The 22,318-nt window shown below is 42.5% G+C and overlaps 1 protein-coding gene and 1 long non-coding RNA gene across 4 annotated transcripts in view; one reads left to right on the top strand and one right to left on the bottom strand.

The window, feature by feature from the left end:
- Positions 1-22,318, bottom strand: part of MYO5C (myosin VC) — a 107,090-nt gene that overhangs the window by 4,165 nt on the left and 80,607 nt on the right. For all 3 annotated transcript variants that reach the window (XM_021940568.2, XM_031661641.1, XM_031661642.1), the window contains 5 exons: positions 20,963-21,061; positions 19,500-19,654; positions 16,333-16,422; positions 13,606-13,756; positions 12,336-12,618 (listed from right to left, as the gene is read on the bottom strand). In XM_021940568.2, the coding sequence (XP_021796260.2) occupies positions 12,336-12,618; positions 13,606-13,756; positions 16,333-16,422; positions 19,500-19,654; positions 20,963-21,061 (778 nt within the window). The remainder of the gene's footprint in view (positions 1-12,335; positions 12,619-13,605; positions 13,757-16,332; positions 16,423-19,499; positions 19,655-20,962; positions 21,062-22,318) is intronic.
- Positions 14,013-22,251, top strand: LOC116272817. Its single transcript, XR_004181377.1, has 3 exons — positions 14,013-14,094; positions 16,618-16,670; positions 22,169-22,251. It is a non-coding gene; the product is annotated as an uncharacterized LOC116272817 (long non-coding RNA).

The following is a 22,318-nucleotide window of genomic DNA, read 5'->3' as shown; positions in this document are numbered from 1 at the left end:
TTAATAGGTATAAGGTTTCATTCTGGAGGGATGAACATGTTCTAAAATTGCATTACGGTGATAGTTGCACAACTATGTAAATATATCAAAAAGACTGAACTATACACTTTACTTATTTATTTTTGAGATAGCGTCTCACTCTATCACCCAGGCGGGAGTGCAATGGCCCAATCTCAGCTCACTGCAACCTCCATCTCTCAGGTTCAAGCGATTCTCCTGTTTTAGCCTCCTGAGTAGCTGGGATTACAGGCACCTGCCACTACGCCTGGCTAATTTTTGTATTTTTAGTAGAGACAGGGTTTCACCATGTTGGCCAGGCTGGTCTTGAACTCCTTGCCTCAAGCGATCTGCCCACCTCAGCCTCCCAAAGCGCTGGGATTATAGGTGTGAGCAACTGTGCCCAGCCTGAACTACATACTTTAAACAGGTGAACTGTATGGTATATAAATTACATACCAATGAAACTGCTAAAATTGAGTGTTGAATAAAGTGATCTCTAAAGTCAGTTTCAGCTCTGGGCCGGGCATGGTGGCTCACGCCTACAATCTCAGCACTTTGGGAGACTAAGGCAGGCTGATCACTTGAGGTCAGAAGTTCGAGACCAGCCTGGCCAACATGGCAAAACCCTGTCTCCACTAAAAATACAAAAAATTAGCTGGGTGTGGTGGCGGATGCCTGTAATCCCAGCTACTCGGGAGGCTGAGGCAGGAGAATCACTTGAACCTGGGAGGCGGAGGTTGCAGTGAGTTGAGACTGTGCCACTGTACGTCAGCCTGGGCGACAGAGTGAGACTTTCTCAAAATAAATAAAGTCAGTCTCGGCTCTGACCTTAACGATTAGCAATGCCCCATGTGGGTCTTCTTTCTGGCTGTAACATTTGGACAGTGATGCTGAATTAATGTTATTCCATAGGATAGTGGGTGTGAGATAACATGTCTTGCATTGGTTCTCACTATCCCCCATTTTTGCATTGCTACTTTTGTCCCACTAGTTTGAGTTCTTATTACTTTTGTTTAGGTTTTTGTTGTTGTTGTTGTTGTTTGTTTGTTTGAGACAGAGTGTCAGTGTCGCTCTGTTGCTCAGGATGGAGAGTAGTGGTGCAATCTTGGCTCACTGCAAGCTCCGCCTCCTGGGTTCATGCCATTCTCCTGCCTCAGCCTCCCGAGTAGCTGGGACTACAGGCGCCCACCACCATGCCCAGCTAATTTTTTGTATTTTTAGTAGAGACGGGGTTTCACCGTGTTTAAGCCAGGACAGTCTCAATCTCCTGACCTCGTGATCTGCCTGCCTTGGCCTCCCAAAGTGCTGGGATTACAGGCATGAGCCACCGCGCCTGGCCCTTTTAGTTTTTATTACAGGTTTCGTGGGGCTCCCATCTCAGCCCTTCTAATTCACCCTATTCAAATACTGCCGCAGTCTATTCTAAAATCTGAATTTTGAGCACATTAATTCTCCCACTCAAAGATGTGTAGTGGGTTTCCACTTCCTGGTGAGATGGAGTAACCACACTCCATCTTGTCTGTCCCACTGAACGCAGCTACAAAGCCTGGATGGAATGCACTGGGCAGCTATTTGAGGACTTGGAAAAATAAATAGTAGCAGGTGTACTGGGGAAGATGACCAGAATTTGAAGTACTTCCAAGTCAAAAGTGAGATCATCACTTTTCCCCTCTGCTATTCACTGGCCTCTACTCGCCACAGTTTGAAACTCAGAGGTGGGCATCAATGCCAACAAAGACTTCCAGGGGGAGCTCTCTGGTTCTAGCTCAAGGAGCTGAAAAGGGGCCTCCTAATGCTCAATGCCCTACCTTTTCCCTCTCCTTTTTCTCTATACTTTCATGCTCAAGTTCCGATCCCATGTCGACAGCAGTGGTGGCAAAGGAGGCCAGGAGGAACCTAAAACTCAAAGAGAAGGGAAACTTCCTTTCCAATTGGAGGATCTGTGGTTCAAGGTTCTCTCTTTGCCCTCACCATTTGACCCCAGATGGGGACCTGCAGTAAGTACATGGCAGAGCAAGTCAAGGAAAGCTCCAGTTTTCTAGCTGAAGCACCAAAAAGGAGGCAGAAAGTAATAGGAATGCCACAGAAAGGGAGGAGCCTGGGAAAGTTGGGAAAAGCAATTTGTTAAAGTTCTTTATTAACTCCTGGGTTTATCCCTGAGCCCATGCATGAATCTGACCCTAAACAGCATACACAGACTTTGAGAACTGAACTATGAAACATACCATTACCCAAGTTCCAAGGTGGCCACTGTTTTTCACATATATGAAACGGACCCAAAGAGCACTACAAAATCCTTACACATGGAAATGACATGAGAACCACAAAACATAGAGGATGGTCAGAACTTGCAGTCTGGACCCAAATGCACTGTCCACCTGATGAAAATATCAACATTCTCTGTTGCGGGAAGTCAGGGACCCTGAACGGAGGGACTGGCTGAAGCCGTGGCAGAAGAACATAAATTGTGAAGATTTCATGGACATTTATTAGTTCCCCAAATTAACACTTTTATAATTTCTTACACCTGTCTTTACTGCAATCTCTGAACATAAACTGTGAAGATTTCATGGACACTTATCATTTCCCCAATCAATACCCTTGTGATTTCCTATGCCTGTCTTTACTTTAATCTCTTAATCCCGTCATCTTCTTTGTAAGCTGAGGAGGATATATGTCGCCTCAGGACCCTGTGATGATTGCATTAACTGCACAAATTGTTTGTAGAGCATGTGTGTTTGAACAATATGAAATCTGGGCATCTTGAAAAAAGAACAGGATAACAGCAATGTTCAGGGAACAAGAGAGATAAGACTTCTGGCCACCGATGAGCCGGATGGAACAGAGCCATATTTCTCTTCTTTCAAAGGCAAATAGGAGAAATATCGCTGAATTCTTTTTCTCAGCAAGGAACATCCCTGAGAAAGAGAATGCGCCCTGAGGGTAGGTCTACAGAGCCCCCTTAAGGCAGCTGCCTTTTACTGTCGAAGCCGAAGGGATGAAATATTTGATGCTCTGTGGCTCCCCAGGCTTATTAGGATGAGAGGAAATTCCCGCCTAATAAATTTTTAGGTCAGACAGGTTGTCTACTCTCAAAACCCTGTTTCCTGATAAAGATGTTATCCAATGACAATGTGTGCCTGTGAAACTTCATTGCCAATTTTAATTTTAAGCCCCATCCTGTGGTCCCTGTGATCACCGCCCTGCCTCCATTTGCTTTGTGATATTTTTATTACCTTGTGAGTATGTGATCTCTGTGACCCACACCTATTCGTGCACTCCCTCTCCTTTTGAAAATTGCTAATAAAAACTTACTGGTATTACAGCTCGGGGAACATCACGGAACCTGCCAACATGTGACGTCTCCCTTGGACACCCAGCTTTAAATTTCTCTCTCTTGTGCTCTTTCCCTTTACTTCTCAAACCAGCCAAGACGCATAGGAAATAGAAAAGAACCCATGTTAACCATCGGGGGCGGGTTCCCTTGATAATTCTCCATATGATTTAAAGACTTAGAGTCTTGGCCAGGGATGGTGGCTCACATCTGTAATACCAGCACTTTGGGAGGCTGAGGCAGGTAGATCACTTGAGATCAGGAGTTTGAGACCAGGTTGGCCAACATGGTGAAACCCTGTCTCTACTAGAAATACACAAATTAGCCAGGCATGGTGGTGCGTACTTGTAATCCTAGCAACTCGGGAGGCTGAGGCACAAGAACTGCTTGAACCCAGATGGAGGTTTCAGTGAGCCAAGATTGGGCCGCTGCACTCAAGCCTGGGTGACAGAGCAAGACTCAGTCTCAAAAAAACAAAAAACAAAAACAAAAACAAACCCCAATAAAAACTAAAAAATAAGACCTAGAGTCTCATTATACAGTACTTAAAAATATCCAATATACAATTCAAAATTGGCATATGAAGAACCAGAAAGATCTCAACTCACATTAAACAAAACAACTAATAGAAGTCAACACTGAGATGACACAGATATTCAAATTATCTGACCAAGACTTTAAAGAAGTCATCATAAAAATGCTCCAAAAAGTAAAGCCAAACTCTCTTGTAATGAATCAAAAGATATAAAGTCTCAGAAAAGAAACAGAAGATATAAAGAAAAAACAAATGGAAATTTTAGAATTGAAAAATACAATAACAGAAATAAAAGAACTCACTGAATGGGCTTACTAGCAGAATAGAGATGACAGAGGAGAGTCAGTGAACTTGAAAGGATTAACAGAGATTATCCAATCTGAACAGAACAGAAGAAAAGAACTAACAAAAAGGAGCAGAATTTTATGGACTTGTGGGACAATAATGAAAAGTCTTTAACAGTTGGTTCACTGAAGTTCCGGAAAGAGAAGATGAAGAGTATGATGCAGACAAAATATCTGAAAAAATGGTGGCTGAAAATGTACCAAATTTGGTGAATGGCCAGATTCAAGAAGCTCGGGAAATTCCAAACAGGCTAAACCCAAAGAAATCCACACCCAGACGCATCACAAACTGTGGAAAACTAAAGACAAAGAAAAAATATTAAAAGCAATCAGAGAAAAATGATGCATTATTTATGGGGAATAGTTCAAATGACTATGGATTTCTTATCTGAAACCACAGTAGCTAGAAAAAAAGTAAAACATTTTTAAAATGGTGAAAGAAAACAACTGTCAATCCAGAATTCTACATCCTACAAACATATCCTTTAGGAATAAAGGTAAAGTGAAGACATTTTCAACTGAAAGAAAACTAAGAATTTATTGCCAATGAAACTCTAAAAGGTATACTAAAATACTTTCCTCAGGTAGAAGGAAAATTACATCAAAATGAGACTTGGAAAAAAATGAGACTTGGAACATTAGGAATGAAGAAACAACAGAAATGGTAAATACCTGGTTGGGTATAATAGACTATTCTTCTCTTACTGAATTCTTTAAAATATGTTTGATGGTTGAAAACTAAAGTTATAATATTGTATGGTATAGTTTTTGATGTATGTAGATCTAATATATAAGATCACTGCAACATAAAGTAGGGAGGCTAAAGGGACCTACATGATGGTAAGATTTCTACATTCCACTTGATGTGGTAAGATATGGATTCTAAATAGACTGTGAAAAGTTAAGTATATGTACTGGAATCTCTAGAGCAACAACTAAAAAAAAAGATCAAAGGGATAATACTAAAAACAAAAACAAACAAACAAACAAAAAACAGATAATTTAGAAAGGGATAGTAAAAAATTTCAAATAACCCAGAAGAAGCAGATAAAGAAAATGGAGAAGTGAAAACCAGAAGGAACAAGCAGAAATTAATAAAATGGTAGTCCTAAATATAAGCATTATATTACATTAAAATGATCTAAACGTCACAGTTCAGAAGCATAGATTCCAGCCTGAGCAACATAGTGAGACTCTGTTTCTACAAAAATGGCATATGCCTGCAGTACCAGCTACTTGTGGGGCTGAGGAGGGAGGATCACTTGAACCCAGGAGGTCAAGGTTGCAGTAAGCCATGATCATGCCACTGGACTCCAGCCTGAGTGACAAAGTGAGACCCTGACTCCAAAAACAAAACAAAGAAGCAGCAGCGTAGATTGTCAGGTTGGATTTTAAAAAAGTAGATGCGGCCGGGCGTGGTGGCTCACGCCTGTAATCCCAGCACTTTGGGAGGCCGAGGTGGGAGGATCACGAGGTCAGGAGATTGAGACCATCCTGGCGAACATGGTGAAACCCCATCTCTACTAAAAATACAAAAAAATTAGCCGGGCGTGATGGCGGGCGCCTGTAGTCCCAGCTTCTCAGGAGGCTGAGGCAGGAGAACAGCTTGAACCTGGGAGGCAACGGAGCTTGCAGTGAGTGGAGATCATGCCACTGCACTCCAGCCTGAGAGACAGAGTGAGACTCCGTCTCAAAAAAAAAAAAAAAAAAAAAAAGTAGATGCAAATATCTGCTGCCTACAAGAAATTCACTTCAAACATGATATAGGTAGGTTAAAAGTAAAAGGATAGGCAAAGATATATACTAAGGAAACACTAATTAAAAGAAAATTATAGTGGTTATATTAATTTCAGACAAAGCAGACTTTGGGGCAGGCAGAGAAAATTACCAGAGAGGCCGGACGCAGTGGCTCATGCCTGTAATCCCAGTACTTTGGGAGGCCGAGGCAGGCAGATCATGAGGTCAAGAGACTGAGACCGTCTTGGCTAATATGATGAAACCCCGTCTCTACTAAAAATACAAAAATTAGCTGGGCATGGTGGTGTGCATCTGTAGTCCAGCTACTTGGGGAGGCTGAGGCAGGAGAATCACTTGAACCTGGGAAGTGGAGGTTGCAGTGAGCCTAGATTGCGCCACTACACTCTAGCATGGGTGACAGAGTGAGACTGCCTCAAAAAAAAAAAAAAAAAAAAAAAAAAAAGTAAAAAGAAAAAGAAAATTACCAGAGAGGGATAAAGAAGGACACTACATAATGATAGGAGAAATACACTCACCAAGAAGACATAACAATTCTTAAAGTGTATGTACCAAACAGGAGAGCTTTAACATACATGAAGCAAAAACTGACAGATTGAGAAAAGAAACAGAAAAATTCATAATTACAGTTGGAAACTTCAACACTCCTCATAGTAATTAATAGAACTAGTAGAACAGTATCATCAACAAACTGAGTCTAATTGATGTTTACAGAACCTTCCAGCCAACAAGGGTAGACTACATATTCTTTTCAACTGCATGTATAATGTTCACAAAAACATCATATTCTTGGTCATAAAAGCAAATCTTCACAACTGTTAAAAGAGTTTAAATAATAAAAAATATGTTCTTTTTTTTTTTTTTTTTGAGACAGAGTCTCGTTCTGTAGTCCAGGCTGAAGTGCAGTGGTGCGATCTCGGCTCACTGCAACCTCCACCTGCTGGGTTCAAGCAATTCTCCTGCCTCAGCCTCTTGAGTAGCTGGGATTACAGGCACACACCACCACGCCTGGCTAATTTTTTTTTTTTTGTATTTTTAGAAAAGACAGGGTTTCACTATGTTGGCCAGACGTGTCTCGAACTCCTGACCTCGTGATCCGCCTGCCTCAGCCTCCCAAAGTGCTGGGATTATAGGCGTGAGCCACCACGCCCGGCCTTAAAGTATGTTCTTTTTTAAAAAACGTAAAAATATTTAGAGATTGTTATTTTTAAAGTAAAACTGGGAAAGTCCCAGGCAAGGTGGAATGGTAAGTCCATACAGGTTCCATTTCAGTATCAAAATCTATGGTACATTTCAACCTGTATGCACATTGAGATTTTTTTCTAATTGCGGTAAAAATGGTATAACATAAAATTTGCCATCTTATCCACTGTTATAGTACAGTAATATTAACTATATGTACATTGTTATACAGTAGATCTATAGAACTCTTTCAACTCATAAAACCGAAACTCTGTACTCATTGAACAGCTACTTCCTTTTCTCACTTCCCAAATCCCCTAACCACCATTCCCCTTTCTGTTTCTAAGAGTTTTACTGAAAAAGTATGTTCTATGGCCATAATGGAATTAAACCAAAAATCAAAAACAAAGATAACAAGAGAGTCTCCAAGCACTTAGAAGCTAACATACTTCTAAATAATCCATGGGCCAAACAGTAAGCCTCAAGGAAAATTAGAAAATATTTAGGACTGAACAAAAATGGAAAGAAAACATCAAAATTTGTAGGATGGAGCTAAGATAGTGCTAAGAGAAAAATGTATAGCATTAAATGCTTAGAAAAAAATAAAGTTCTCGAAGTCAATAATCAAAGCTTCTCCCTTTAGAAACTAGAAAAAGAGGAGCAAAATAAATCCAAACTAAGCGGAAGCAATGAAATGACAAAGACAATCTCAGAAATTAACTAAATTAAAAACAAAAAAATTCTGGGTGTGGTGGCTCATGCCAGTTATCCCAATTACTCAGGAGGCTGAGGTGGGAGAATCACTTGAGGGCAGGAGTTCAAGACCAGCCTGAGCAATATACAGACACTGCATCTCTAAAAATTAGCCAGGTGTGGTGGCACATGCCTGTAGTCTCAGCTCCTTTGGAGGCTGAGGCTGGAGGATTACGTGAGCCCAGGAGTTTGAGACCAGCCTGAGAAACATAGTGAGACCACCCCCACCTCAAAAAAAGAAAAGAAAAATCAATGAAATAAAAAACTGGTTCTTTGAAAAAAATCAATACAATTAATAAGCCTCTAGCAAATCTGACCAATAGAAAAACAGAAGACACAAATTACCAGTATCAGGAATGAAAGACAAATATCACTACCAATCCTGCAGAAACTAAAAGGATGACAAGGAAATATTATAAACAGTTCTATGCAGGTAAACTCAACAAATCAGATGAAATGGACCAATTCTTTGAAAATCCCAAACTACCAAAACTCACCTAAGATCAAATATATAACCTGAAGAGTCCTACAGCTATTAAAGCAATTGAATTCATAACTCAAACCTGTTGAAGAAAAAAATCTGTAGTGGCAGCTTCTGCTGATGCACTTCTCGGCTGGGTGCGGTGGCTCACGCCTACAATCCCAGCACTTTGGGAGGCCAAGGCAGGCAGATGGCTTGAGCTCAGGAGTTCAAGACCAGCCTGGGCAACATGGCAAAAATCTGTCTTAGGCAAAAATACAAAAAATTAGCCAGGTATGGCACTCGCCTGTGGGTCCAGCTACTTGGGAGGTTGAGGTGGGAGAATCACTTAAGCCTTGGAGGCGGAGTCTGCATCACTGCACTCACCCACAGAGTGAGACTCCATCTCAAAACAAGCAAAGAAACAAACAATAAAAATAAACCATGCATTTCTCACCCTCGCATTCCACTCTCTTTCTAACCAATTTTTCCATCATTCCTGGCATGCTTCATTCAAAGGGGCTGTTCATATTCTGCCTTCAGTTTTCCATCATTTCATCATGTGCTCATTTCTATAATTCTTGGTCTGTTGACTTGTTCTTCAAGACTCAAATCCTTGCCTTTCCTATTCTCCCAGATCTCCTCAGCCTGCATTATTCTAGGTTTTAACAGAACTGTCTCCATGAGACACTGGGCAAAACAGCCACAATGGAAATTGCTGTAAAAATGTTAGTGCAGTGATTATGAGATAATGTTCCATGTGAGGCATTAGTTTTGTAATTTGTGACTAGGAACAAAAAATAATTAGGTACTAGGAAAAAATCTTTGTATCTCCCAGGAATCACTCTGCTTCATGATACCCAATAAAACTAAAGAGCTGATCATGTTTTGCTTTTTGTCCTGGCAGCCAGGAAGCCCAGAGCCAGTTTTCAAGCTACTCTGCCTGCTATTTACATTTTAATTTTCTTTGGTTCTAGGGTTCTTTTCTTTTTTATTTTTGAGACCGAGTCTCGTTCTGTCACCCAGGCTGGAGTGCAGTGGTGCAATCTTGGCTCACTGCAAGCTCCGCCTCCCGGGTTCACGCCATTCTCCTGCCTTAGCCTCCCGAGTAGCTGGGACTACAGGTGCCCACAACCACGCCTGGCTAATGTTTTCGTAGTTTTAGTAGAGATGGGGTTTCACCGTGTTAGCCAGGATGGTCTCGATCTCCTGACCTTGTGATCCGCCCGCCTCAGCCTCCCAAAGTGCTGCGATTACAGGCATTAGCCACTGTGCTTGGCCGGTTCTAGTTTTCTACTTGTGTTCGTATTTTATTATTTTATTGCTTATGTTTTCACTGTAAAGCCACTGCAAATTCTTTGTAGGTCTTGCTGTGGTGGGCAATTAACAAATATCCAAATGACTAAAGGAAAGCCACTAAAATGCACGTGCTCCTCAGAGCAAAACACTATCAAAGCATTACTTCTCTGATGGCCACTTCCACCTGGTGGAAGGGAAAAAGTACTGGGTACCTGGGGGGCAGGTGTTTATCCTCAAAGAAGTTGTTCTAAGACCTAGAGTCATGGATCTCCCTCATGATCCTTTTCATTCGTGTCTCTACTCAGTCTTGGGGGATCCACTGATGGAGTGAGAACTGAGTTTAAGAAAGGCTCTGATGTGGCTTTACTTTAGGGCTGAAACCAGCTACAGAGGGCTACAGGATATCTGTTTGGAGCTTGTGAAATAAACATAACTCTTTCATTTCTTAATGAAGACATAAAGATCTGCAAAGACTAGTCCTTCTGAATACCCCTTCCTATCTGAAAACCATGCCCTGCTGTCATGGGAATTTGTGGGAATGGTCTATGGGGATTGACTCCAACTCCAAAGTTTCACTAATGCTAAAAAGGTGTAAGGGATGCCTCTCACATTTAGTTTTTGACTTAAGATACTTAAATTTTTAAAAAATTTTTGTGGGTACATAGTAGGTATATATATTTATGGGGTACATGAATTTTTTTTTTTTTTTTTGAGATGGAGTTTCGCTTTGTTCCCCAGGCTGGAGTGCAGAGGTGTGATCTCAGCTCACTGCGATGTCTGCCTCCCCAGTTCAAGTGATTCTCTTGCCTCAGCCTCATGGGTAGCTGAGATTACAGGTGTACAACACCAGGTCTAGCTAATTTTTTTGTATTCTTAGTAGAGATGGAGGTTTCACCATGTTGCTCAGGCTGGTCTCGAACTCCTGACCCCAAATGATCCGCCTATCTCAGCCTCCCAAAGTCCTGGGATTACAGGCGTGAGCCACTGTGCCTGGCCCATGAAAAGTTTTGATACAGGCATGCAATGTGAAATAAGCACATCATGGAGAATAAGGTATCTGTTTCCTCAAGCATTTATTCTTTGAGTTACAAACAATCCATGACACTCCAAGTTATTTTATCTTTTTAATTATTTATTTATTTTAGAGCAAGATAGAGCAGAGTCTTGCTCTGTCACACAGGTTGGAGTGCAATGGTGTGATCTCAACTCACTGAAACCTCGGCTCACTGCAACCTCTGCCTCCGGGGTTCAAGTAATTCTCCTGCCTCAGCCTCCTGAGTAGCTGGCATTATAGGCACGTGCCACCACGCCCAGCTAATTTTTGTAATTTTAGTAGAGAGGGGTTTCACCATGTTGGCCAGGCTGGTCTCAAACTCCTGACCTCAGGTGATCCACCCACCTCGGTCTCCCAAAGTGCTGGGATTACAGGCGTGAGCCACTCCGCCCAGCCTCTAAGTTATTTAAAAATATACAATTAAGTTATTATTGACTACGGTCACCCAGTTGTGCTATCAAATAGTAGGTCTTATTCATTATTTCTATCTTTTTTGTAACCATTAACCATTTCCACCTCTCCCCAGCCCCCTACTACTCTTCCCAGCCTCTGGTAACCATCCTTCTACTTTCCATCTTTATGAATTCAATTGTTTTAATTTCTAACTCCCACAAAATAAGTGAGAACATCTGATGTTTGTCTTTCTGTGCCTGGCTTATTTCACGTAGCATAATGATAGATACTTTCTTTGTCACCTTCCCTTACATCATTACCATCATCACTACCCCAGGTTCTCCTAACAGATACAGGTATCAAATTTCTGCACACACCATAAGAAACTTAAATATCTATCCTATATTACATGTTTTCCAATCACTTGATCAGTGTTAATTCAAATAGTAGCTCAGGGACCATGGTCTCTCAATTAAGAGATAGTAGTCACACCTCAAAACTAGATTACCAAGTCTTCGGGATGAACTCCAAATGCCTTAGCCTGGCATTCCAGACCCTCCCAGTGTAGATTCAACCTACCTCTTTACCTTGGTCCTGCTGCTCCCCACACCAGCCTCTGCTTACTCCACAAGCAGCCTGAGCAGGGGTTCTCAGTCACTCCCCACAATGCCTCTGACCATTACTCCTGCTTGGAACGTTCTTCTCCGTTTCCTTTATCACTCAAGGCACAACTCTCTGGCTTCCCCAACTGTTCCATCTGTAATCTCTCTCCTCTTTGATACATTTCCTGCACCACTTGTTTGTGATTTAATCATAGTTGCCTTTAATTATTATTTAGCTATTCAGAAGCTTCTCAAAGGCAGGGATCATATCGACTTTTCCTTGTTTCCTGTGTTCTCCACCTGGCAGTGCTATTCAGAGAAGGTGGTCACTACTGGTTGAGTGCATGACCACCCTAGAGGGCCAGAATTTAAGATACACATTTACTGGTTCTCGGTTAAAGCGGCTAGGCCAGTGCATCAAATTGGCAGGGTGTGGCGCGAGGGGAGTAGGCCCTGGGCGCCAGCATCCCGGGGTTCTTAGGGTGACTCGAATATCCCTACAGCAGTAGGGCCTAAACAGGGGTTTGACGCCACAGCAAGGAGGGTTAGGCGTGTGTGGCCTCGGTCTTTAAGAGTATCTTTTCTGCCGGCCTCTCTGCGTGAGTGGCGGTTTATGAGTTTTACCTGATCTGCATCCCTTTTCTGCAGGAGCACATGTCCTTGCGCAGGAAGAGGCTGTTCAGCGTGACCGCCCCGATCAAGAAGAAGAGCTGCTTCACCGCCTGCCTCACAAGCTCGGGGTCCAGGCCGTTCTGGCACATGGTGGTGTAGAAGTAACTCAGCTGTTGCAGGACGGAGGTCATGGTGTAGGCGTCCGTGTCGTCTACGCTGGAGGAGCGCTTCCGGAAGCCTGTGGGCTTCAGGCCGGAAATGCCCTGCAGGCTCTCGTACTCCAGCATGCCTGGCACTGCGGAGAGATGGGGAGGCTGTGCTGATACGCCAGGAGACACACACGGAACGTTCCCGACGCTCTTCTGTTTGTTTCAGGAGATGGAACATATTTCTTTTCTTTTCTTTTTTTTTTTTTGAGACGGAGTCTCGCTCTGTCGCCCAGGCTGGAGTGCAGTGGCCGGATCTTAGCTCACTGCAAGCTCCGCCTCCCAGGTTCCCGCCATTCTCCTGCCTCAGCCTCCCGAGTAGCTGGGACTACAGGCGCCCGCCACCTTGCCCAGGTAGTTTTTTGTATTTTTTAGTAGAGACCGGGTTTCACCGTGTTAGCCAGGATGATCTTGATCTCCTGACCTCGTGATCTGCCCGTCTCGGCCTCCCAAAGTGCTGGGATTACAGGCTTGAGCCACCGCCCCCGGCCGAGATGGGACATTTTTCTACAAGAGTCAGTGAATGTACTTGTGATAGAGAAAGCAAAAGAATCAAGGGTTTGGGACAGCAGGGTGTGTGTCGGGGGTAGGAATGGACGGCTGTTTCCAGCGGGGCTGCAGCTTGTCTTCTAGGTTTGAAGCAGCACGTTTTTCAGCCTCACAGGAAAGAAAGGCGGTTAGCGTGACAACTCATGGCCTGGGCATTAAAGCCTAAAGTATTTAAATTTCAGGAAATTAAGGAAAGTATACAAGAATTCGAATGGGGCTTTAGGATTTCAAAAATACTTGGCTAAGCCAAGAAGTAGAAGTACCACATATAATAGCAGTAGTAGAAATTTCCCCAAGTTTTTTCCTTCAGGATAAATCATCCTTATAGAAAGAAAGTTACCAACAGTGTACTATTATTTATGGAATCATTTTAAGCAAGCAAAGAATTAAAAGGTAGATACATGATTATATTTCCTTGACTTTTTAAACAATGTTACACATAATCACACATTACACATACCAAGTTTATGTTTTAAAAAGTCTTAATGTTACTATAAATATTTTTTGGTGATCAATTCTCTTCTTACCTATTATTGGTTGGATATTCTTTTCCATTATGATAATAAATTGATGATATATTCGTATAGCCACATCACTGAGAATCTGTCTGTATTCTGAAAGGTCAAAATTGTTCAAGCAATTCTTATTCTGATGTGGACTATTATGCTTCATGAATTCCTAAAAGTAATTTTAAACATAAAGTATTAGAATAATACAAACATGTAGGAAATTAATAATCAGCTACTATAACTCTTTTACCTTAAAACTTAATGTCTGATTTATATCAAATGAGTTCATGATGCTTGGGTAGCATGTACCTTCTATAAGAGAAAAATTGCACTGATTTCCTATATGATCCCAGGCTGTCACACTATCATTGTCCTACCCACTTCCCTACAAACATTGTCCCTGGAACCTACAGACTAAGTGGAAAAGCTCATAGAAAGCCCATGGAAGCGTATAGGAAAATGAAACAAAACTGCAGAGCATCCAAGGAAACACACTGCTACGAAGAGGTAAGTGGATACAATAAATGAGATTCATAACCTGATAATTATAGAGTACAAAGTTGAAATATTTTAAAGTGTGTGTTATGGATTGAATGTGTCCTCCTAAAAATCATACATTGAAGCCCTAACCCCCTAGTGTGGCTGTATTTGGAGATGGGGCCTTTAGGGAGGTAATGAGGTTAAATGAGGTCATGAGGATAGTGGCGTGATCTAATAAGATTGGTGTCCTCATAAGAAGAGACACCAGAGAGAGCTTGCCCTCTCTCTCCCTCTCTCTGACCCATGCACCCAGAAAAGGTCCTGTGAGGACACAGGGATGGAGAAAGTGGCTGTTAGCAAGCCAGGAAGAGAGCCCTCACCAGGAAGTGACCATGCTGGCACCCTGATCTCAGATGTTTGGCCTCCAGAACTCTGAGGAAATAAGTCTCTTGTTTAAGCCACCCAGCCTGCGGTATTTTGTTATAGTAGCCTAAGTGAACTAATGGAATATGTTTAACATGTTCAAAGAGACTAAAGAAAAAGAAAAAATTAAGAATAGGACATTATGGGGCTGGGCATGGTGGCTCACGCCTGTAATCCCAGCACTTTGGGAGGCCGAGGCAGGCGGATCACTTGAGGTCAGGAGTTCAAGACCAGCCTGGCCAACATAGTAAAACCCCATCTCTATTAAAGATACAAAAATTAGCTGGGCATGGTAGTGCATGCCTGTAGCCACAGCTACTCAGGAGGCTAAGGTAGGAGAATTGCTTGAACATGGGAGGCGAAGGTTGCAGTGATCCAAGATCATGCCACTGCACTCCAGCCTAGGTGAGAGAGTGAGACCCCATCTCAAAAAAGAAAGAGAGAAAAGAAAGAATAGGACATTGTGGTAAGAGGCAGAGGTGAAAAGGAACAAGAGAGATTTTAGAAATAAAAATATGGTAACTGAAAAAGCAGTCAGACAGGGAAAAGAACATTCTATACATGGCTGAAGGGGGCAAAGAAAGGATCATAAAACAGTGCTGAATAAGGCATTCTTCCACTAATGTCTGACAGATACCAGTTTGCTGTAAATGGACTAGTCTGTGCCTCCTCCTGTTTTGGTATTCTTTTTAGTCAGAGGTTGGATTTTCTTTACTTCTCCTTTTGTTCTATAGTACTAGTCAGATTACTGTTATATTTTATTTTACCTTCTTTCCATTGGGACAACTGTTTATCTATATGGAAGAGGATATTAGATCATTACCTTACATATCAATTTTGGATAGGTAAAAACATAATTGTCAACTCTAAAGGTGAACTACAAAAGTTTAGAAGAGAGTATCTTCATGATCTCAGGGCGGGGAAGAATTTCTGAACAAGACACAAATCATAAAAGAACAGGTTTGACAGAGTTAAGCATATCGAAATTCAAAAACTGTGTGACAAGGGACTTCATAAGGAAAATTAGAAGTGAAGCTACAGTCTATCCATATGATATAAAGACCTCCTACAAATCAATAACAAAAACACCAACCCTAAGAAAAAGAAAGAAAGGATGTGACTAGGCAATTCAAAAGGAAACCCAAATGACCAATAAACATATAAAATTATGCTTGACTTCGCTAGTGACCAAATAAATGCAATTTAAGTCAACAGGATATAATTTTATACCCTGACACTGGTAAAGGATAAGAATGTCTGTCAATACCAAGTGTTGGTGAAGGTATGAGACACTGGAAACATCATACACTGCCGGTGGGGCTGTGAAATGGTACAGCCATTTTAGAGAGCACTGAAAACCCTGAAAGCCACTTTGTTATTTTAGTTCAATGAAATTTTTCTCTGCAAGTACTTGAAGGTGGAGAACTCTTTTATGACATCAGCCTCCTGGAAGCAGAGTCGGAGTGGCAAAGGAAACATATTTATAGATTATGGAGGAACAGTCAGGGTCCTGTAGAGAGAACAGCTGTGAAGAATCAGGCATTTTAAACCAAGGGCTGTATTTTGGAGTCATAATGCTAAACGTCTTACAACCAGGAGGAAACTTAAAATTCGTCTTATCTACCTATTGATTTAAAAGTAATGGAAACCTAGGAGGCCTAGTACCGTGCCCAAAATCTAAGCTGCTTCCAGAAGTCTCTTGCCTGTGGTGTATACCCAAGAGTCCAACAGATAATGTGCTGTTGGCCTCCTGGGTGAAGAGAATAGAGGCTCTATTGAGCTCTGGCTCAGGCGGTTCTAGACTGGCTGTCAGCACAAAACAAGCAGGTGAGCGCCCCCTACCTCTTCTCCGCTGTACTGCTTCAGGCAATTGAGAAAATGGCAAGTGTTGGAAAGCCAAAAGGACAGCATTTCAAAGTCTTCTAAATGTTCCTTAGAAAAATAAGAAAAGACAGAATTGGACTTAATTATTATTTGTACCTCTGAGCATCTTACCTGTTTGGTTATTTGTAGCTTTTGACCAAAATTAATTTTTCTTTTATTCACTAAAGCCTTTATCTAATTCATACTATAATGATAAGAGCTTATATTTATTTAGGTCACAGTTTGTAACATGTTTCTGTACAGGTTGTGTCGCTCATTATGAAGTTGAAGCGGCCTTGAAGGAATGCATGAGCAGTGTAAGTTTCACTTCTTGCTCTCCTAAGTTCACATTCTCACTGGGAAGATAGATAGGACAGAGTTTAGTAGGTGGTCAAGTACCCACACAATGGTTGTAGACTGTGCTACAAAGCTCAGGGGATGGAGAGAGAGGATGGGGAGGCAGAGCAGCTGAGGAAACCTCAGAGAGGCAGGAGGTCTAGCCCTTGAGGGAAATGGGTGGAGAGACAAGAGCTCAGGACTAGGACTGCTGGGGAGAAGGCCTCCACTTACAGGGCAGGAAGAAGAGGAACAAGCAGCGAAGGCAGAGGTACAGTGATCAGAGGGGGAAGAGGAAAGCAGAGAAAATCCTGGGATTTAAAAGACAAGGGAGGAAGCTTTCAAGGAGATGGTGCTAATGCTTTGGTCAATTTAAAGAGAATAAAAAGTAAAGAAACACCACTGGTTTTAGTAAGAGGAATTACTGGTGATCTATCTGTAGAGTGATGGGTTAGAAGCCAGACTGCAAGGAGTGACAAAGAGAACTGGTGGAGACCAATAGTTTAAGCACTTTGGCAGTCCGGAGTGGAGGGAAAGGAACAGTGGCTAAAGAGGGTATGTGGGCACATCGCTGTAACTGCTGTGTGCTGGAGGTGGGGAGGGGCAGGTCCTGGGCACATGCAAAGGCAGTGGGAGGGGGCCACGGAGAAGTTGAGACTGAAGATGCTGGTGAGAAAGGGGTCTTACAGTCCTCATGCCATGCGTCTCTTGGTTTATGAATATTTGGCTAAACACCCCAGAGCATCAAGAGGAGGCAAATACTCTGTGTCCTGTGCTGGAACACAATACCAGCTTGTCTTAAGAAAAGCCAATTTATGCAAATATGGACAGGAGGAAAACATCAATTTATGGGAGCCCCTTCCAAAAACACTTTGGTGGCTCCTGTGAAGACAGTGACTATAAAGTATCCAGCACCAAACAAATGTGAATTTTCTATTCCTAACTCCAGATAAATAATGAATTCATGATACTTTTTGGAAGCAGAGGAGAATTACTATACTATGACATCTCACAAATCTAGTTTTTATGTTTCTTTCTTCCTAGAGTTTATTTATTTATTTATTTATTTATTTATGAGACAAGGTCTGGCTCTATCACCCAGGCTGGAGTGCAGTGGTGTGATCTTGGCTTACTGTAACCTCTGCCTGCCGGGCTCAAGTGTTCTTCCCACCTCAGCTTCCTGAGTAGCTGGGACTACAGGCACACACCACCACACCTAGCCAATTTTTGTCTTTTTCGTAGAGACAAGGTTTCATCATGTTGCCCAGGCTGGTCTTGAACTCGTGAGCTCAAGTGATCTACCTGCCTCAGCCTCCCAAAGTGCTGGGATTACAGGTGTGAGCCACCACACCTGACCTTCCCTAGAGTATTTAAAAGAATTTAATTCCTCATTACTCTTTAGAACACATATTTTACTAAAAATAAGTTAGGATCTCCCTAATTAAAAATTCACATATATCCTAATATCGAACATCACTTCTCTTTTGGAGGGGCATGAAAAACAGTTATTTTAGTGTTACTTATGTCTTCTTGCCCCCTTCTACAATTACATTGTAATTCCCAGAAACGAGTACTTTTTAACATAACTGTAAACTGGTCATTTCCTAGAAAGAGAGAAAGAGAGAAGATTTTTGTACTAACTCCACTATGGCAAATGGAATTTCCACACTCAGGGTAGCATCAGGTCTGGCTTAGAACTAAGTCAACCACCCTACCCACACCCAAGATTCCAGCATGCGCTAAGCATTACCAGAGAACTCTTTCTACAAAGTAACTATCCCTGTAAGCAAGGATCCAGGTCTGTTTACAAAAATCTTCAACGCTTAGATACAGTTATTTACTCATTGATCATTTATGGAGTTTCCAGGAAAAATAATCAGCATGCTAAGAATGATTTTAGGATTATGTTTCAGTTGGAAAGGAAATTAGCAATAAACTTTGTGTTACTGTTAAGTTAGCCTTCACAAAATCCCACCCTTTGTCATTGTCATTTTTGATCATTATCCACTTGTCACACCATGAAGAGATGATTGCTCATAAGAGTTCAGTTGGTGACTTCTGATACGTACACCATACACACATGGTCTATGTCCTATGGTAGGTTCCCTCTCGCCCAGTGGTAAACTGCTGGCTGCCTGCTTGTTCAGTCATTCCAATAAGGACACTGACTTAGGGAATGGACAACAGCAAGTTGGAAGGAACCTGGGTCCCTGCATGATCATATAGAACAGAGCCACCTTCCAACCTAGATGGCTCATTATGGAACTGCTATCAGCAAAGAACAATCCTCCCCATCTTCTTTAAGAAACTGTATATTGGGCAAAGGGAGGTGGCAGGTGTCTTATAGCTACAATAGCTTAACTTTACTAAGTAACTAACCTAACTAATACACAGTTCATCTTCATTTGTGGACTAGGAATAAAAATACACAATGTGCTTTTAGGAAGAAGAATTATATATAATTGCCAAGGGAAGAGAGAAGTAATTTTTCATTCCTTTTCATTTCTCATGATTTACCCTTGTTACAGAGATAGAACATATACCCTTCACAGCTGATAAGTTCACACCCTAAGGGGATAGCAGTGGTGGGGGCAGTGGCTACCAGGTTGCAGTCTCGCCAGTAAGGCTTTGAGGGCTATGGCAGTTGCTCATCCATTTATCTTTCCCTAACAGTGTGGCTCCCTTCAATAGTGGGGAGGGAGGAATCAGGCATCTCACCACACACGGGAGGCTCAGGAGGGGCAAATACTGGGCATCTGGTCATTCCCATAGATGTGATACCAAGGGCCAATGTCAAAGGCACTTCCTACCTTAACCACCTGCTTGATGCCATTAATGGTGCTGTTCATGAGGGACTTCAGCATGTTGGCATCATTCAGAGAGTCTGCGTAGCGCACACACATGAACAGGATATGAGCCGGCAGCCCGGGGATCATGTTCACCACCACGCCACGGGGCTTCAAGTCTGAAGCAGAGAGAGCCAATGAGGATTACAGCTGACAGGTCAGCTCTTCTCCTAAGGAACCTGTGACTAGGGGCAGGGGCTTGTTTGCTTTTCTGTGCTTGATGCAGTGCCTGAATGTATATGGATTTATTTCCTCTTTGAGGAATTCCATCTGGCTCCTTTCTTGTCACAAAATACACAGGTGCCACTTGTTCCTCTTCTTGTTTACGAAGGACTTTCTCTTTCTTAAAAGGTTGAATAAGAGACAGAATCTTTATTTTTCCCTGGTGTGGAAACTCTGGATTTCAGACCCCCATTGTAAGAAAGGAACTCCAGTTCCATGCACCCCTACTCCAAGCTCTCTGATGAGAATGGAGTACAGTGTCTGCAATCACATGAAGCTGCCTTGAATAGGGAAAGCAGGCACACACCAGTGCAGCACAGGATGTCTAGCTGGCCTTGGGGAGAAGAGAGCGGTGGAGACGCACAGTGGGGATGAAGGGGAGAGATAAATCTTACAAAAAAAGTTAAGATAAGCAAACAAGGACGTCCCCCTGGCTGCATGAAGACAGAAGCACAAAGAAGAGGTTCACACTGTATGACGCCAGTGATGGGGGGAAAGAAAAGGGTGGGGGTGCTCACATGAGCTGAGGGGTTTCACTCGCAGAAGAGGAAGGAAGGCTACATGCTGGCTTTGTGTTTTGAGATCTTGGGGCCAGCTGACAGGGAGGCAGATTTTTCTCCCGATGCCAGAAAACCACGTGGAAGGTCACAGTGAAGACAGTGCAGTAAGATTGTTTCTATGACCACCAGATCCTGAGCATGCACATGGGACATTCCTGTAACTTGAGGCATGGCTGGGAAGCCCCATCACATTGCTGCAGAGAAATTTCTCGGAAGTCAAATGGAGCTCAGAGCCACAATTACTTCCATGATGGCTTCTGTGCTGAGACCCAAAAATGAGGTGATGTTTCTTTTCTACCCTGGTCCTACAATTTGGAAAAGGTCAGGGCAACGGTTCTCAACTGAGGACAGTTTTGGCCCCCACAGGACATTCGGCAATACCTGGAGACATCTTTTATTGTCATCACTAGGGGTTGCTGCTGGCTTCTAGCGAGTAGAAGTCAAGGATGCTGCTCCATCCTTTGTTACTCACCATTCGCAGAGTTAACAGGTCAACAGTGCTGAGGTTGAGAAACTCTGGGCTGGGGTAAGAAGCAGTGGAAGAAGAAAGTAGAAAAAGGACCACCCCTGCCCAGGACTTTGGCACTGACTGATGTGCAGATTCTCAAAGAGAAAGCAAAAATCCAGAGTTCCAGGTTTCAGTACCAAGAATGAGGTTCTGAATGAGCTTGGCCTCGTCTTCTCTCTTGTATTGCAGCATTCCAAGGTACTCCTTAGGTCCTGAGGATGAGTGCACATCATTGGCTGTAGACAGAGGCAAACAATCAGCTGAATACACAAAAGCAGCTTTCACAGGTCTCATAATGTGACTACTCTCCTACCCCATTCTGGCTGGTTTGCACGTAAATGTCTGTGGCTTTCAGATACATTAAAACTGTACTGTATTGTATCCTGAAGAATTTCTCCAAGTAGTGATTCCTCTTTGTGAGTATATGAGTGAGTACAGCTGCTGCTGAAAAGGCCCAGTTATCCTTTGAAGAGCCTTATGAGTGCCTGATATGTATCCAGCACATGGTAACAGGAAAGAAATCCTAGATATTGCCTTGTCTTCAAGATGCTGATGCTACTGTGAAAGAAGACTCGTGAAACATTTGGTGTGCAAAGTACCAATGTGCATGATCCTTACTGAGAGGGCTGTATTAGTTTCCCATGGCTGCTGTAAAAAGTTACTGCAAACACAGAGGCTTAAAACAACACAAATGTTTACTCGTACAGCTCTGGAGGTCAGAAGTCTGAAAGGTGAGCCAGGGTGGTGAATGGTGGTTCATTCATCACAATAGTGGGGATGCAGCGGGGGCTGGAAGCACAGACCTGGGCCCTGCTCTCATGGGGCAGACTGCCATTTGTCATTTATTACTGAAGGAAAAGGATCCTGAGTTTGCTTGTGGACATTTCAAATTTGAGGTGAGAGTTGGGTAAGTAAGAATTAAAGCCGCTCTTCAAAGAGATGAATATAGAAAAAGGAACAAACAAGACACAGCCTTGGCAATAAGGCTGGGAGGAAGAGGAAAAAGTAATAAGGAATGAAAGAGTGAGAAATGTGAGCAGGAGCTGAACACAGGCAAAGTTCAGTGATGGAAACAGAAGGAGGGATGAAGGGCTGAGGGTCCCTTTCACAGAGGCTCACAAGGATGCTTTATGTGTGCAGTGCAGTCCATGTTCAGGATGTCTGCTTCTTAGCTCTCTACTTTTCTAATAGAAATTTGGATACTAACTAATCCTACATATGTAACAAGGAGAGAAGGTGAATTTCAAGCAGTTAATTGAAAACTTGTTCACAATTTCATTTTTTAAAAAAGGGAGCTAACAGAGGAAGAGGTTAATGTATTAATTATAGGATGTCTCTTGCAGGTACATCAACGTATCTGGTATCATCTGAGCGGGAGGGAGCTGTCTTCTTGTCCCAAAGGATCTTTTCGTTAGCCCAGCACTAGGTCCCAAACCTCACCACTTGAGAATCATTCCTTTGGGTTTCATAAGCTTTGGACCAGAGAGAAAATA

The sequence above is a fragment of the Papio anubis genome, unplaced genomic scaffold, assembly GCF_008728515.1.
Source record: "Papio anubis isolate 15944 unplaced genomic scaffold, Panubis1.0 scaffold213, whole genome shotgun sequence".
In the NCBI taxonomy this organism is placed as follows: domain Eukaryota; kingdom Metazoa; phylum Chordata; class Mammalia; order Primates; family Cercopithecidae; genus Papio; species Papio anubis.
This window is presented reverse-complemented; position numbering and strand designations above follow the sequence as displayed.